Genomic DNA, 16,485 nt, shown 5'->3' with positions numbered 1-16,485 from the left:
CTCCCAAGCTCTTTACGACACTTAAAGCTGAGTAAAAGAACCACCAGAGACAGAATAGGTATTTTGTAATATATTTGCAAAGCTTTGTAAATATAAATGAGACCAGTCCAGCATAGAACACTCAATCGTGCAGCTAAGATGGTCTGATCTAAAAAATGGAAACCTTCTCTTCTATAAAGTCTCTCTCCCTCCCACCCTCGTTGTCTTGTCTTTTGTTGCGTTATGACCAGTTGTTCCTCCCAGGGAATTCAAGTTTCTGGTCGTCGCTCCCAAGCTCTTTACGACACTTAAAGCTGAGTAAAAGAACCACCAGAGACAGAATAGGTATTTTGTAATATATTTGCAAAGCTTTGTAAATATAAATGAGACCAGTCCAGCATAGAACATTCAATCGCGCAGCTAAGATGGTCTGATCTAAAAAATGGAAACCTTCTCTTCTAAAAAGTCTCTCTCCCTCCCACCCTCGTTGTCTTGTTTTTTGTTGCGTTATGACCAGTTGTTCCTCCCAGGGAATTCAAGTTTCTGGTCGTCGCTCCCAAGCTCTTTACGACACTTAAAGCTGAGTAAAAGAACCACCAGAGACAGAATAGGTATTTTGTAATATATTTGCAAAGCTTTGTAAATATAAATGAGACCAGTCCAGCATAGAACATTCAATCGCGCAGCTAAGATGGTCTGATCTAAAAAATGGAAACCTTCTCTTCTATAAAGTCTCTCTCCCTCCCACCCTCGTTGTCTTGTCTTTTGTTGCGTTATGACCAGTTGTTCCTCCCAGGGAATTCAAGTTTCTGGTCGTCGCTCCCAAGCTCTTTACGACACTTAAAGCTGAGTAAAAGAACCACCAGAGACAGAATAGGTATTTTGTAATATATTTGCAAAGCTTTGTAAATATAAATGAGACCAGTCCAGCATAGAACATGCAATCGCGCAGCTAAGATGGTCTGATCTAAAAAAATGGAAACCTTCTCTTCTATAAAGTCTCTCTCCCTCCCACCCTCGTTGTCTTGTCTTTTGTTGCGTTATGACCAGTTGTTCCTCCCAGGGAATTCAAGTTTCTGGTCGTCGCTCCCAAGCTCTTTACGACACTTAAAGCTGAGTAAAAGAACCACTAGAGACAGAATAGGTATTTTGTAATATATTTGCAAAGCTTTGTAAATATAAATGAGACCAGTCCAGCATAGAACATTCAATCGCGCAGCTAAGATGGTCTGATCTAAAAAATGGAAACCTTCTCTTCTAAAAAGTCTCTCTCCCTCCCACCCTCGTTGTCTTGTCTTTTGTTGCGTTATGACCAGTTGTTCCTCCCAGGGAATTCAAGTTTCTGGTCGTCGCTCCCAAGCTCTTTACGACACTTAAAACTGAGTAAAAGAACCACCAGAGACAGAATAGGTATTTTGTAATATATTTGCAAAGCTTTGTAAATATAAATGAGACCAGTCCAGCATAGAACACTCAATCGCGCAGCTAAATGGTCTGATCTAAAAAATGGAAACCTTCTCTTCTATAAAGTCTCTCTCCCTCCCACCCTCGTTGTCTTGTCTTTTGTTGCGTTATGACCAGTTGTTCCTCCCAGGGAATTCAAGTTTCTGGTCGTCGCTCCCAAGCTCTTTACGACACTTAAAGCTGAGTAAAAGAACCACCAGAGACAGAATAGGTATTTTGTAATATATTTGCAAAGCTTTCTAAATATAAATGAGACCAGTCCAGCATAGAACATTCAATCGCACAGCTAAGATGGTCTGATCTAAAATGATGGAAACCTTCTCTTCTAAAAAGTCTCTCTCCCTCCCACCCTCGTTGTCTTGTCTTTTGTTGCGTTATGACCAGTTGTTCCTCCCAGGGAATTCAAGTTTCTGGTCGTCGCTCCCAAGCTCTTTACGACACTTAAAGCTGAGTAAAAGAACCACCAGAGACAGAATAGGTATTTTGTAATATATTTGCAAAGCTTTGTAAATATAAATGAGACCAGTCCAGCATAGAACATTCAATCGCGCAGCTAAGATGGTCTGATCTAAAGAATGGAAACCTTCTCTTCTAAAAAGTCTCTCTCCCTCCCACCCTCGTTGTCTTGTCTTTTGTTGCGTTATGACCAGTTGTTCCTCCCAGGGAATTCAAGTTTCTGGTCGTCGCTCCCAAGCTCTTTACGACACTTAAAGCTGAGTAAAAGAACCACCAGAGACAGAATAGGTATTTTGTAATATATTTGCAAAGCTTTGTAAATATAAATGAGACCAGTCCAGCATAGAACATTCAATCGCGCAGCTAAGATGGTCTGATCTAAAGAATGGAAACCTTCTCTTCTAAAAAGTCTCTCTCCCTCCCACCCTCGTTGTCTTGTCTTTTGTTGCGTTATGACCAGTTGTTCCTCCCAGGGAATTCAAGTTTCTGGTCGTCGCTCCCAAGCTCTTTACGACACTTAAAGCTGAGTAAAAGAACCACCAGAGACAGAATAGGTATTTTGTAATATATTTGCAAAGCTTTGTAAATATAAATGAGACCAGTCCAGCATAGAACATTCAATCGCGCAGCTAAGATGGTCTGATCTAAAAAATGGAAACCTTCTCTTCTATAAAGTCTCTCTCCCTCCCACCCTCGTTGTCTTGTCTTTTGTTGCGTTATGACCAGTTGTTCCTCCCAGGGAATTCAAGTTTCTGGTCGTCGCTCCCAAGCTCTTTACGACACTTAAAGCTGAGTAAAAGAACCAACCAAAGACAGAATAGGTATTTTGTAATATATTTGCAAAGCTTTGTAAATATAAATGAGACCAGTCCAGCATAAAACATTCAATCGCGCAGCTAAGATGGTCTGATCTAAAAAATGGAAACCTTCTCTTCTATAAAGTCTCTCTCTCTCCCACCCTCGTTGTCTTGTCTTTTGTTGCGTTATGACCAGTTGTTCCTCCCAGGGAATTCAAGTTTCTGGTCGTCGCTCCCAAGCTCTTTACGACACTTAAAGCTGAGTAAAAGAACCACCAGAGACAGAATAGGTATTTTTGTATTATATTTGCAAAGCTTTGTAAATATAAATGAGACCAGTCCAGCATAGAACATTCAATCGCGCAGCTAAGATGGTCTGATCTAAAAAATGGAAACCTTCTCTTCTAAAAAGTCTCTCTCCCTCCCACCCTCGTTGTCTTGTCTTTTGTTGCGTTATCACCAGTTGTTCCTCCCAGGGAATTCAAGTTTCTGGTCGTCGCTCCCAAGCTCTTTACGACACTTAAAGCTGAGTAAAAGAACCACCAGAGACAGAATAGGTATTTTGTAATATATTTGCAAAGCTTTGTAAATATAAATGAGACCAGTCCAGCATAGAACACTCAATCGCGCAGCTAAATGGTCTGATCTAAAAAATGGAAACCTTCTCTTCTATAAAGTCTCTCTCCCTCCCACCCTCGTTGTCTTGTCTTTTGTTGCGTTATGACCAGTTGTTCCTCCCAGGGAATTCAAGTTTCTGGTCGTCGCTCCCAAGCTCTTTACGACACTTAAAGCTGAGTAAAAGAACCACCAGAGACAGAATAGGTATTTTGTAATATATTTGCAAAGCTTTCTAAATATAAATGAGACCAGTCCAGCATAGAACATTCAATCGCACAGCTAAGATGGTCTGATCTAAAATGATGGAAACCTTCTCTTCTAAAAAGTCTCTCTCCCTCCCACCCTCGTTGTCTTGTCTTTTGTTGCGTTATGACCAGTTGTTCCTCCCAGGGAATTCAAGTTTCTGGTCGTCGCTCCCAAGCTCTTTACGACACTTAAAGCTGAGTAAAAGAACCACCAGAGACAGAATAGGTATTTTGTAATATATTTGCAAAGCTTTGTAAATATAAATGAGACCAGTCCAGCATAGAACATTCAATCGCGCAGCTAAGATGGTCTGATCTAAAGAATGGAAACCTTCTCTTCTAAAAAGTCTCTCTCCCTCCCACCCTCGTTGTCTTGTCTTTTGTTGCGTTATGACCAGTTGTTCCTCCCAGGGAATTCAAGTTTCTGGTCGTCGCTCCCAAGCTCTTTACGACACTTAAAGCTGAGTAAAAGAACCACCAGAGACAGAATAGGTATTTTGTAATATATTTGCAAAGCTTTGTAAATATAAATGAGACCAGTCCAGCATAGAACATTCAATCGCGCAGCTAAGATGGTCTGATCTAAAGAATGGAAACCTTCTCTTCTAAAAAGTCTCTCTCCCTCCCACCCTCGTTGTCTTGTCTTTTGTTGCGTTATGACCAGTTGTTCCTCCCAGGGAATTCAAGTTTCTGGTCGTCGCTCCCAAGCTCTTTACGACACTTAAAGCTGAGTAAAAGAACCACCAGAGACAGAATAGGTATTTTGTAATATATTTGCAAAGCTTTGTAAATATAAATGAGACCAGTCCAGCATAGAACATTCAATCGCGCAGCTAAGATGGTCTGATCTAAAAAATGGAAACCTTCTCTTCTATAAAGTCTCTCTCCCTCCCACCCTCGTTGTCTTGTCTTTTGTTGCGTTATGACCAGTTGTTCCTCCCAGGGAATTCAAGTTTCTGGTCGTCGCTCCCAAGCTCTTTACGACACTTAAAGCTGAGTAAAAGAACCAACCAAAGACAGAATAGGTATTTTGTAATATATTTGCAAAGCTTTGTAAATATAAATGAGACCAGTCCAGCATAAAACATTCAATCGCGCAGCTAAGATGGTCTGATCTAAAAAATGGAAACCTTCTCTTCTATAAAGTCTCTCTCTCTCCCACCCTCGTTGTCTTGTCTTTTGTTGCGTTATGACCAGTTGTTCCTCCCAGGGAATTCAAGTTTCTGGTCGTCGCTCCCAAGCTCTTTACGACACTTAAAGCTGAGTAAAAGAACCACCAGAGACAGAATAGGTATTTTTGTATTATATTTGCAAAGCTTTGTAAATATAAATGAGACCAGTCCAGCATAGAACATTCAATCGCGCAGCTAAGATGGTCTGATCTAAAAAATGGAAACCTTCTCTTCTAAAAAGTCTCTCTCCCTCCCACCCTCGTTGTCTTGTCTTTTGTTGCGTTATCACCAGTTGTTCCTCCCAGGGAATTCAAGTTTCTGGTCGTCGCTCCCAAGCTCTTTACGACACTTAAAGCTGAGTAAAAGAACCACCAGAGACAGAATAGGTATTTTGTAATATATTTGCAAAGCTTTGTAAATATAAATGAGACCAGTCCAGCATAGAACACTCAATCGCGCAGCTAAGATGGTCTGATCTAAAAAATGGAAACCTTCTCTTCTATAAAGTCTCTCTCCCTCCCACCCTCGTTGTCTTGTCTTTTGTTGCGTTATGACCAGTTGTTCCTCCCAGGGAATTCAAGTTTCTGGTCGTCGCTCCCAAGCTCTTTACGACACTTAAAGCTGAGTAAAAGAACCACCAGAGACAGAATAGGTATTTTGTAATATATTTGCAAAGCTTTGTAAATATAAATGAGACCAGTCCAGCATAGAACATTCAATCGGGCAGCTAAGATGGTCTGATCTAAAAAATGGGAACCTTCTCTTCTATAAAGTCTCTCTCCCTCCCACCCTCGTTGTCTTGTCTTGACAGAAGAATAGATAAGAAGGAGTATCTCTCTTTCTTACATTCCATACCCAAGGTTAGCACACAGTATTTGCAGACAACCAAAAGACCACAATTGGAAGAAAAACACTAGTTGTTTTGTAATATGATTATGAAATTAAAGAAGTAACACTTAAATACGGATATATGTAAATATCTGCCTCCGACACAAGTCATGTGTATGTCTTTATGTCCTGTGTGTATGTACTTATGTCTCATATAGTTGAAGACCATGAAACCAACCGTGGACAATACGGCGCCAAAGACATATGATCACCCAAAACCACTAAAGGTAACTCCATTACTGCCAACTATACGAACAAACATGGAGAATTGTGTGTAAGTAGATCACAACATACAGTATTAGCTGTCTTTTGAAAGGTGTTTGATTCTATGCTACAACACCCAGTCATTTTGTCAAAGTTAAAGAACTGGATATACAAACCCCGTTTCCATATGAGTTGGGAAATTGTGTTAGATGTAAATATAAACGGAATACAATGATTTGTGAATCCTTTTCAACCCATATTCAGTTGAATATGCTACAAAGACAACATATTTGATGTTCAAACTGATAAACATTTTTTTTTTTTGCAAATAAACATTAACTTTAGAATTTGATGGCAGCAACACGTGACAAAGAAGTTGGGAAAGGTGGCAATAAATACTGATAAAGTTGAGGAATGTTCATCAAACACTTATTTGGAACATCCCACAGGTGTGCAGGCTAATTGGGAACAGGTGGGTGCCACTTGGCCAGGCAAACATGGGATGTAACTAAGAAATATGATTGTATTTTAATTAGTACTTATTGTAAATGTATACATAGAGCAGTGGTTTTTAACCTTGTTGGAGGTACCGAACCCCACCAGTTTCATATGCGCATTCACCGAACCCTTCTTTAGTGAAAAATAAAATGTTGGGGTTTTTTTTCAAATTCAAGACAAAGTTATATGTTTTTGGTAACACTTTAGTATGGGGAACATATTCTAAGTAACAAAGACTTAATTTAGAGTTATTTGGTTGGGGTCAAGGTTAGAGGGTTAGGGCCAGGTTTAGAGGGTTAGGGTTATAATAAGGCCATACCGAATAAGGCATTAATAAGTACTTAAAGGGGAACATTATCACATATTCAGAAGGGTTAAAACCATTAAAAATCAGTTCCCAGTGGCTTATTTTATTTTTCGAAGTTTTTTTCAAAATTTTACCCATCACGCAATATCCCTAAAAAAAGCTTCAAAGTGCCTGATTTTAACCATCGTTACCGGTATATACACCCGTCCATTTTCCTGTGACGTCACACAGTGATGCCAATACAAACAAACAGCAAGCTATAGCGACAGTAGCTCGGATTCAGACTCGGATTTCAGCGGCTTAACACTGTCTGATAAGATAGTTACTAACAACTATGAACTAGGTTTACAGCATATGAAATACATTTGGCAACAACATGCACTTTGAGAGTGCAGACAGCCCATTTCAGGCGCGCTAAGAACATTTTTTTTTTTTAGGTTAACCATACCTAAATAGACACAAAATACTGCATTACACAAGACTACCCGAATGTACTCGAATGATTGAAAAAAATAAATGTTTTTAAGCTAAATTATTGGTAAACACAGTTTATGTATAATCATTTACGTAAAACCGCGAGTAATGAATAAAGTTTTCATCAATTAATATATTCTGTAGACATACCCTCAACCGCTCTCTTTTCCTGAAAGCTGATCTGTCCAGTTTTGGAGTTGATGTCAGCAGGCCAGGGAAGCTAGGGTCGATATTCTTCTCTTGATCATCTTCGGTGGCATAAGGGACGGTGTGAGCCAAGACATCCAGGGGGTTTAGCTCGCTCGTCTGCGGGAACAAACTGCCGCCATTGCTTGCCGTGCTACCGAGGTCCTTTGTCCCTGAATAGCTCACACACTCCGGCAGATTCAATGGGGGTCTGGCGGCAGATTTCTTTGACTTTATCGTTGGAAATGCATCTGCTTTGAGTGTCGCAGGATATCCACACATTCTTGCCATCTCTGTCGTAGCATAGCTTTCGTCGGGAAAGTGTGCGGAACAAACGTCCAATTTCTTGCCACTTTCGCATCTTTGGGCCACTGGTGCAACTTGAATCCGTCCCTGTTGGTGTTGTTACACCCTCCGACAACACACCGACGAGGCATGATGTCTCCAAGGTACGGAAAACAGTCGAAAAAACGGAAAATAACAAGAGCTGATTTGACTCGGTGTTTGAGAAAATGGCGGATTGCTTCGAGAGCGAATATTAGAAAAGGCGTTTAATTCGCCAAAATTCACCCATTTAGAGTTCGGAAATCGGTTAAAAAAAAATATGGTCTTTTTTCTGCAACATCAAGGTATATATTGACGCTTACATAGGTCTGCTGATAATGTTCCCCTTTAATAATGACTAGTTAAGAGCCAATATGTTACTAATTTGCATGTTAATAAGCAACTAATTAATGGTGAACATGTTACCATGTTTTATTACTGGTGCACAAAATGAAGCGTGCATGAACATCACCTTGTTCAAAGAACAAAACTAACACAGTGCATAAACTCACAACAAATTACACACCTGCAAATCAGTCTGCTGTTGCCGTATCCGTAGTACGCTGATAGGGAGAAGTTTTCATTTACACGATGAGTCGGGTGTGTCTCGACCTCCGCCGTTGCGTTTTGGACCAGTTTCTCCTCCCAGGGAATTCAAGTCACAATTCGCTCCCAAGTTCTTTCCGACACTTAAAGCTGAGTTGAAAAACCACCAGAGACAGAATAGGTATTTTGTTGTATATTCTCAAAGCTTTTCCAATATACATTTTGATTGAGACCAGTCTAACCCTAGAACCTTCTATCGCGCACACCCAAAATGGTCTGTCTTCCCGATCCCACCACACTCTCTCTCGTCCCATCTCTGTAGCCAAAACAAAATGCTAGTCTAAACACATTCCAAAGAACCCAAGGTTATCGCACATAGTATACTTGCTGACAGAGCATCAAGAGAATAAATGGAAAATACGAGCTGTTTTCAAATATTACTAATAAATGAAAGAAGTACAACTTAAATTCGGATATATGTAAATATCTGCCTCCGACAGCTGATAGGGAGAAGTTTACATTTACACGATGAGTCGGGTGTGTCTCGACCTCCGCCGAACCCCTGAGCCCGACTCACCGAACCCCTAGGGTTCCATCGAACCCAGGTTAAGAACCACTGACATAGAGTGAAACGGAGGATGCATGGTTTACCGTTTTTGGGTTTGTTTTACAATGTTATGTTGCAAGATATGATATTTTATCGACAAGTTGACTTTTGAGCCCTCTTGTGGACATACAATGCAATCAAGTGTGAAGACCATTGGACGATGAAGATTGAGAGCGAAAACCGTCTCCTCCTTGACAAAATATCCCACATTATGAAGACCAACGGGAGGGTCGACAACAGGAATTATTACGAAAAGAAAAGGTGCGTCTAAAAGACTAATTATGATTGCTTTAGAAGGCAGTTAAACATATGATTTAATCTGTAGTCTCGGTTTGGAGAAACGGCAGCGGGAGTTGGTGCGAATCACCAAAGAGAACCAGGAGATCCTGCTGCGTCTGAACCGGTGCAGGTCTCAGTACGACGTCAGAAACTGGCACCAAGACTGGCTCAAAACGCTGAGGGTGATGGACGCCATCGCACGCTACCCACGAGGAAGAGGAGGTCTGCAAAAGGTTTTTTACTGTTTTTGCTATTTGAGGGAAAGCCAATTTAATAATCCACATTCTTCTGGTTTATCTTCACTCACACTCACAACATCTAAAATATGTGTCTTAAGATACAAATAACAATGCATTATGCAATGTTACACATATTATCATTTTTGTATGATATTCTGTGTGTCAATAAGGAGACGACCACGTTATTTAAGATTTTTTGGTTTATATTTAATTGAATACACTCCAAAACACATTTAAAATATGTGTTATTAAAGAAAAATAATATGAAATTATTTTATTTCACTTGTGTGAAATATCAAATATATTATATTTTTTATGTATTATATTCTGTGTGTCAATAAGGAGAAGGCCACTTTAATAATCCAAGTTTTTTGTTTTTTATTTAAACATATACACTCAGAAAATACACTTAAAATGTGTCTTTAAATAAAAATACCATTATTTGATTTCACTTGTGGGAAATATCAAATATATTGTAATTTGTTTGTATTATATTCTGTGTATCAATAAGGAGAAGGCCACTTTAATAATCCACATGTTTTAGTTTTTTATTTAAACATGTTCACTCAGAAAATACACTTCAAATGTGTCTTTAAAGAAAAATACTATTAATTATTTTATTATTTGTGTGAAACATCACACATATTATATTTTTTGTATGATTATCTGTGTGTTAATAGAAAGGCCAAGTAGATAATCCCAGTTCTTTGTTTATATTTAATAAAATAAAATAAATAAAATAATAATTTTTAAAATATGTGTCCTCAAAGAAAAAAATATAAAATTATTTGATATTTATTATGTGAAATATCAAATATGTTATATTTTTTATGTATTAAATATTCCATTATATTTAATTATCCAAGTTATTTTGGTTTATATTTGAACATATACACTCAGAAAATGCATTTAAAATATGTGTCCTTATAAAATAACATTAAATGTTTTGTTTTTTAATTTGTGTAAAATATCACACATATTATATTTTTTGTATGATATTATGTGTGTCAATAAGGAGAAGGCCATATAAATAATGCACGTTTTTGTTTGGTTTATATTTAACGTAATTAAAGAAATTCAGAAAAAAAGATATATATATATATATATATATATATATATATATATATATATATATTAAATTATTTGATTTTCTTTGTGTGAAATACCATTAAAAGTGTTTTTATTTTATTTATATCATACATATTATATATTTTTTGTATGATAATAAAAATCAAATATTATTATTTCAGGTTTTTTTATTTATATTTAATTAAATTAACTCATTACAAAAACATTTAAAATATGTGTCTATGAAGAAAATTTTTATTAAATTATTCGAATGTATTTGTGTGAAATATTTAAAAAAAACATTTAAAATATGTGTCTTTAAAGAAAACTTTTATAAAATTATTCGATTTTATTTGTGTGAAATATCAAGTATATTATAATTTTTATGTATTATATTTTGTGTGTCAATATGGAGAAAGCCAAGATATTTTTGGTTTATATTTAAACAAACACAGTCATAAAATACATTTTAAAAATGTGTCCTTAAAGAAAATTAACATTGAATTATTTGACTTTAATTTTGTGAAATATTAAATGTATTCTAATATGTTTGTGTAATATTCTGTGTGTCAATAAGGAAAATGCCAGCAAAAGAAGAGACAACAATGATACAACAACGGATGAAGCCAAAGCCCAACACCATTACATTGTCGACGATGAAACAAAAACAAAGGAAAAAGAAATAAGGATGAAAACCACAATAAAAGATGACAAAGGAGGAGACGGATGGCGCAGTGATCCCAATAAATAACCATTCAAAAACTGCCAACAATACTCCATTTACATTTGGTGACTTGAATATTAACCCAGTAATAGTGATATTGTTATTATAAAGGCTAACGCAGACAAACTATTTATAGTGGCGCCGTGATCACTTCCGTGTGTCACTATGTTTACATCATCGAGTGGTCTGCTGTTTCCTCGCTTCCCTGCTCCCTGTAAGTTTATTGTAGATCATAAATCATGCCTCTCACCTGGAAAGTCGATGGCTGAGGATATAATCCGACACGTTGGTACACTTTGACAGCCAAAAGTTTCCCAAATGTGCAAGGGCCCGTTCAGCGCTGGATGCAGCTTTAATTGATTGCTGTTTTCACGACTATCAACTATTAAAAGAAAATGTTAAAAACACCTGTTTTCTTCAAGACTGTGCGTGGGAATATGATTATCCTTTTGTTTTTTGCACAATATTTGAGTTATTTAATTTAATCTAATAGTGTTAAAGTTGAATATTCACTGTACAAACATACCTATACACATACTGTACATATGAATTCACTGTACAAACATACATATACACATACTGTACATATACATTCACTGTACAAACATACATGTACATGTACTGTACACATATAAGTATACACTTGCGCATATAATCATGTTTCATTAAACATATATTAACGTTGTTGCCCTAGGGCAGGAGTCGGCAACCCAAAATGTTGAAAGAGCCATATTGGACCAAAAATACAAAAACAAATCTGTCTTGAGCCGCAAAAAAATTAAAAGCCATATTACATAGAGATAGTGTGTCATGAGATATAAATTGAATTAAGAGGACTTAAAGGAAACTAAATGAGCTCAAATATACCTACAAACGAGGCATTATGATGCAATATGTACATATAGCTAGCCTAAATAGCATGATAGCATCAGAGGTGGGTAGAGTAGCCAGATATTGTACTCAAGTAAGAGTACTGTTACTTTAGAGATTTATTACTCAAGTAAAAGTAAGGAGTAGTCACCCAAATATTTACTTGAGTAAAAGTAAAAAGTATGTTGTAAAAAAACTACTCAAGTACTGAGTAACTGATGAGTAACATACACACACATATCATATATATATATATATATATATATATATATATATATATATATATATATATATATATATATATATATATATATATATATATATATATATATATATATATATATATATATATATATATATATATATATACTACCTACCTACATACACCTACTCAGTGGCCTAGTGGTTAGAGTGTCCGTCCTGAGATCGGTAGGTTGGGAGTTCAAATCCCGGCCGAGTCATACCAAAGACTATAAAAATGGGACCCATTACCTCCCTGCTTGGCACTCAGCATCAAGGGTTGGAATTGGGGGTTAAATCACCAAAAATGATTCCCGGGCGCAGCCACCGCTGCTGCCCACTGCTCCCCTCACCTCCCAGGGGGTGATCAAGGGTGATGGGTCAAATGCAGAGAATAATTTCGCCACACCTAGTGTGTGTGTGACAATCATTGGTACTTTAACTTTTTTAACTTTATATATATATATATACACACACACATATATATATATATATATATATATATATATATATATATATATATATATATATACATACATACCGTACATTGATATATACAGTATATAATTTATTTTTTTTGCCGTTTTTGTTTACATGTTAATAGTGTTTTAATGAATATACATGCATGTTTAACACATATAGATTCCTTTCTTTCATGAAGACAAGAATATAAGTTGGTGTATTACCTGATTCTGATGACTTGCATTGATTGTAATCAGACAGTAGTGATGACAAACGTCCACGTTTTCAAATGGAGGAGAAAAAAAGTTCCTCCTTTCTGTCTAATACCACATGAAAGTGGTTGGTTTTTGGCATCTTATATGTCCAGCTTCCATATTCGTTTTTATACACTTTACAAGAAATATATTGGCGGCAAACTCCGTAGCTTGCTAGCTTGTTTGCGCAGGCTTTCGGAGACTCTTATTTTGAAAGCGCAGGCGCGATGGAGCGGCACTTTTATTGTGAAGACAGGAACTGTGCAGTCAGTCTTTAGGCTTTTGACGGGGTGTACGCGGTTGAAATAAAAAATGGTCTTTTTTCCTTCACACTTTTGATTGATTGATTGGAACTTGTATTAGTAGATTGCACAGTACAGTACATATTCCGTACAATTGACCACTAAATGGTAACACCCCAATAAGTTTTTCAACTTGTTTAAGTCAGGTCATGTGACCGCCTGGCTCTGTTTGATTGGTCCAACGTCACCAGTGACTGCATCTGATTGGTGGAACGGAGTGAACGTCACCAGTGACTGTATTTGTTGAAACGCAGGCACTATGAAGGTCTGTCTGACAGACCAAAACAAACAAAGCGTGCATTAACAGATCGATAAAAATTAGTAGCGAGTAGCAAGCTGAATGTAGATAAAAGTAGCGGAGTAAAAGTAGCGTTTCTTCTCTATAAATATACTCAAGTAAAAGTAAAAGTATGTTGCATTAAAACTACTCTTAGAAGTACAATTTATCCCAAAAGTTACTCAAGTAGATGTAACGGGGTAAATGTAGCGCGTTACTACCCACCTCTGGTTAGCATCGATTAGCTTGCAGTCATGCAGTGACCAAATATGTCTGATTAGCACTCCACACAAGTCAATAACATCAACAAAACTCACCTTTGTGATGCACAACGTTAAAAGTTTGGTGGACAAAATGAGACAGAAAAAGAAGTATATATATATGTATGTGTGGGTATATATGTATATTTATATATGTGGGCATCTGTTTATATTTTATGTATTATTATTTATTTCTCTTATTTATATTTTATTGTATTTTTATTTTTTTTATTTCTTCTTCCCCCCCTCTCTCTTTGTTTATTTAATTGATGTATTTGTAGATATTACTTCGTTTTTTTGTTGTTTCTTTCTTTTTTTGGGGGGGGGGGTGAGTGGTATGGGTGGGATATAAACAAAAATATCCTGACATTTAGGGCAGACAATAGATATATGATTGATGTGAATATGATGTAATGCATAGGAATGTCTGATGCTGGATGTCAATAAAAAAATAAAAAAATAAAAAAAATAAAAATAAAGCCATTGAAATGAGAATGCATCCAAAATAATAATTAGGAATACAATATTGACTGTTTAAATTGTTTTAAAAAAAAAATAGCACAGTGAAATAGAAATTAAGAATAATAGACGGAACCTTTATTTTTTAACACAGTTTCCTACCGGTGCACCGGGGGCGCCAGCTGCCAGGAGGAAGCCGAAGATTAGATTTCAAACAGGGACGCAGGCGAGTCACACATTTAGCGCCTCTATGTTGTTGCCTATCTTCTCATGTCAACAAGGACATGTGTGTAATGTTTTCCGACTAAATAACACTTCAACATGAATCTGGAGAGACTTCGCAAGCGAGTGCGGCAGTACATCGACCAGGTATTTTGTCTTCTTTTGGACTTTTCTTCGATGCTAGCTTAGCGCTAGCTTGCGTTCAAACGGTTGCTACGAAGTGCAGCTAACGCTTTTTATTGAAATAAGCACAATAATGTTGGCGTGACTCTTTTATATGTGTGTCATTGCAGCAACAGTATCAAAGTGCGCTGTTTTGGGCCGACAAGGTAGCGTCTCTTTCTCATGGTAAGTATGCGCCGGCGTTATGATGGACTTCTAACTCATGTATTGTCATTATTGGTAGAGTTGCCAGAAATTGTACTCAAGTAAGAGTACTGTTACTTTAGAGATTTATTACTCAAGTAAAAGTAAGGAGTAGTCACCCAAATATTTACATGAGTAAAAGTAAAAAGTATGTTGTGAAAGAACTACTCAAGTACTGAGTAACTGATGAGCAGAGGTGGGTAGTAACGCGCTACATTTACTCCGTTACATCTACTTGAGTAACTTTTGGGATAAATTGTACTTCTAAGAGTAGTTTTAATGCAACATACTTTTACTTTTACTTGAGTATATTTATAGAGAAGAAACGCTACTTTTACTCCGCTACTTTTATCTACATTCAGCTCGCTACTCGCTACTAATTTTTATCGATCTGTTAATGCACGCTTTGTTTGTTTTGGTCTGTCAGACAGACCTTCATAGTGCCTGCGTTTCAACAAATACGGTCACTGGTGACGTTCACTCCGTTCCACCAATCAGATGCAGTCACTGGTGACGTTGGACCAATCAAACAGAGCCAGGCGGTCACATGACCTGACTTAAACAAGTTGAAAAACTTATTGGGGTGTTACCATTTAGTGGTCAATTCTACGGAATATATACTGTACTGTGCAATCTACCGTATTTTCCGCACCATAAGGCGCCCTGGGTTATAAGCCGCGCCTTCAATGAACGGCATATTTCAAAACTTTGTCCACCTATAAGCCGCCCCGTGTTATAAGCCGCATCTAACTGCGCTAAAGGAATGACAAAAAAACAGTCAGATAGGTCAGTCAAACTTTAATAATATATTAAAAACCAGCGTGATGTGGCCGCGCACGGAGTCGTATATCAACATGGACGGAGCTGCGTGAAAAAAGCCACCCGGCCTCTTCGCGTAAACTTACCTTAACCACTCGCTCATCTTTTCTTCATCCATCCATCCCTTCGAGTTAGCTTTTATGATGACGCCGGCTGGAAAGGTCTCTTTTGGCAAGGTCTTCCTTTTGAATACCACCATGGGTGGAAGTTTCTGGCCATTAGCATGGCAAGCTAGAACCACAGTGAAGGATGACTTCTCATTCCCTGTGGTGCGAATATTCACCGTACGTGCTCCCGTTGTATCCACAGTGCGGTTCACAGGAATATCAAAAGTCAGTGGAACCTCGTCCATGTCGATAATGTTCTCTGGCCGGATCTTTTTTTCAGCTATCTTGTTTTTACAATATGCACGGAAAGTAGCCAGCTTTTCTTGAAAGTCTTTAGGCAGTTGCTGTGAAATAGTAGTCCGTGTGCGGATGGAGAGATTGCATCTTTTCATGAACCGGAAACCTGTCGCTTAGTAGGAGCCATTTTGTGGTCTTTACAGATGTAAACACACAAAGGAAATGAAACGTAATATCCGCGCGCTTCTTCTTCTTCTACCGGGGCGGGTGGTTGCTTACAGTAGAAGAAGAAGCGCTTCCTGTTCTATGGGGGTGGGTGCTTACCTTGGCGGTTGCTTGCGTAGAAGAAGAAGCGCTTCCTCTTCTACGGGGAAAAAAGATGGCGGCTGTTTACCGTAGTTGCGAGACCGAAACTTTATGAAAATGAATCTTAATATTAATCCATATATAAAGCGCACCGGGTTATAAGGCGCACTGTCAGCTTTTGAGTAAATTTGTGGTTTTTAGGTGCGGCTAATAGTGCGGAAAATACGGT

General features: G+C 37.6%; 1 protein-coding gene across 2 annotated transcripts in view; it reads left to right on the top strand.

Annotated features, from left to right (window-relative positions):
• Positions 1–14,374: 14,374 nt before the first annotated feature.
• Positions 14,375–16,485, top strand: part of cdc16 (cell division cycle 16 homolog (S. cerevisiae)) — a 33,950-nt gene continuing 31,839 nt past the window's right edge. For both annotated transcript variants that reach the window (XM_061970756.1, XM_061970757.2), the window contains exons 1-2: positions 14,375–14,568; positions 14,715–14,769. In XM_061970756.1, coding sequence (XP_061826740.1) covers positions 14,521–14,568; positions 14,715–14,769 — 103 coding nt within the window. In that variant the 5' untranslated portion in view covers positions 14,375–14,520. The remainder of the gene's footprint in view (positions 14,569–14,714; positions 14,770–16,485) is intronic.

The sequence above is a fragment of the Nerophis lumbriciformis genome, linkage group LG13, assembly GCF_033978685.3.
Source record: "Nerophis lumbriciformis linkage group LG13, RoL_Nlum_v2.1, whole genome shotgun sequence".
NCBI classification, from domain to species: Eukaryota; Metazoa; Chordata; class Actinopteri; order Syngnathiformes; family Syngnathidae; genus Nerophis; species Nerophis lumbriciformis.
Note: the sequence above shows the minus strand (reverse complement) of the source record. Positions and strands in the feature narration are given on the sequence as shown.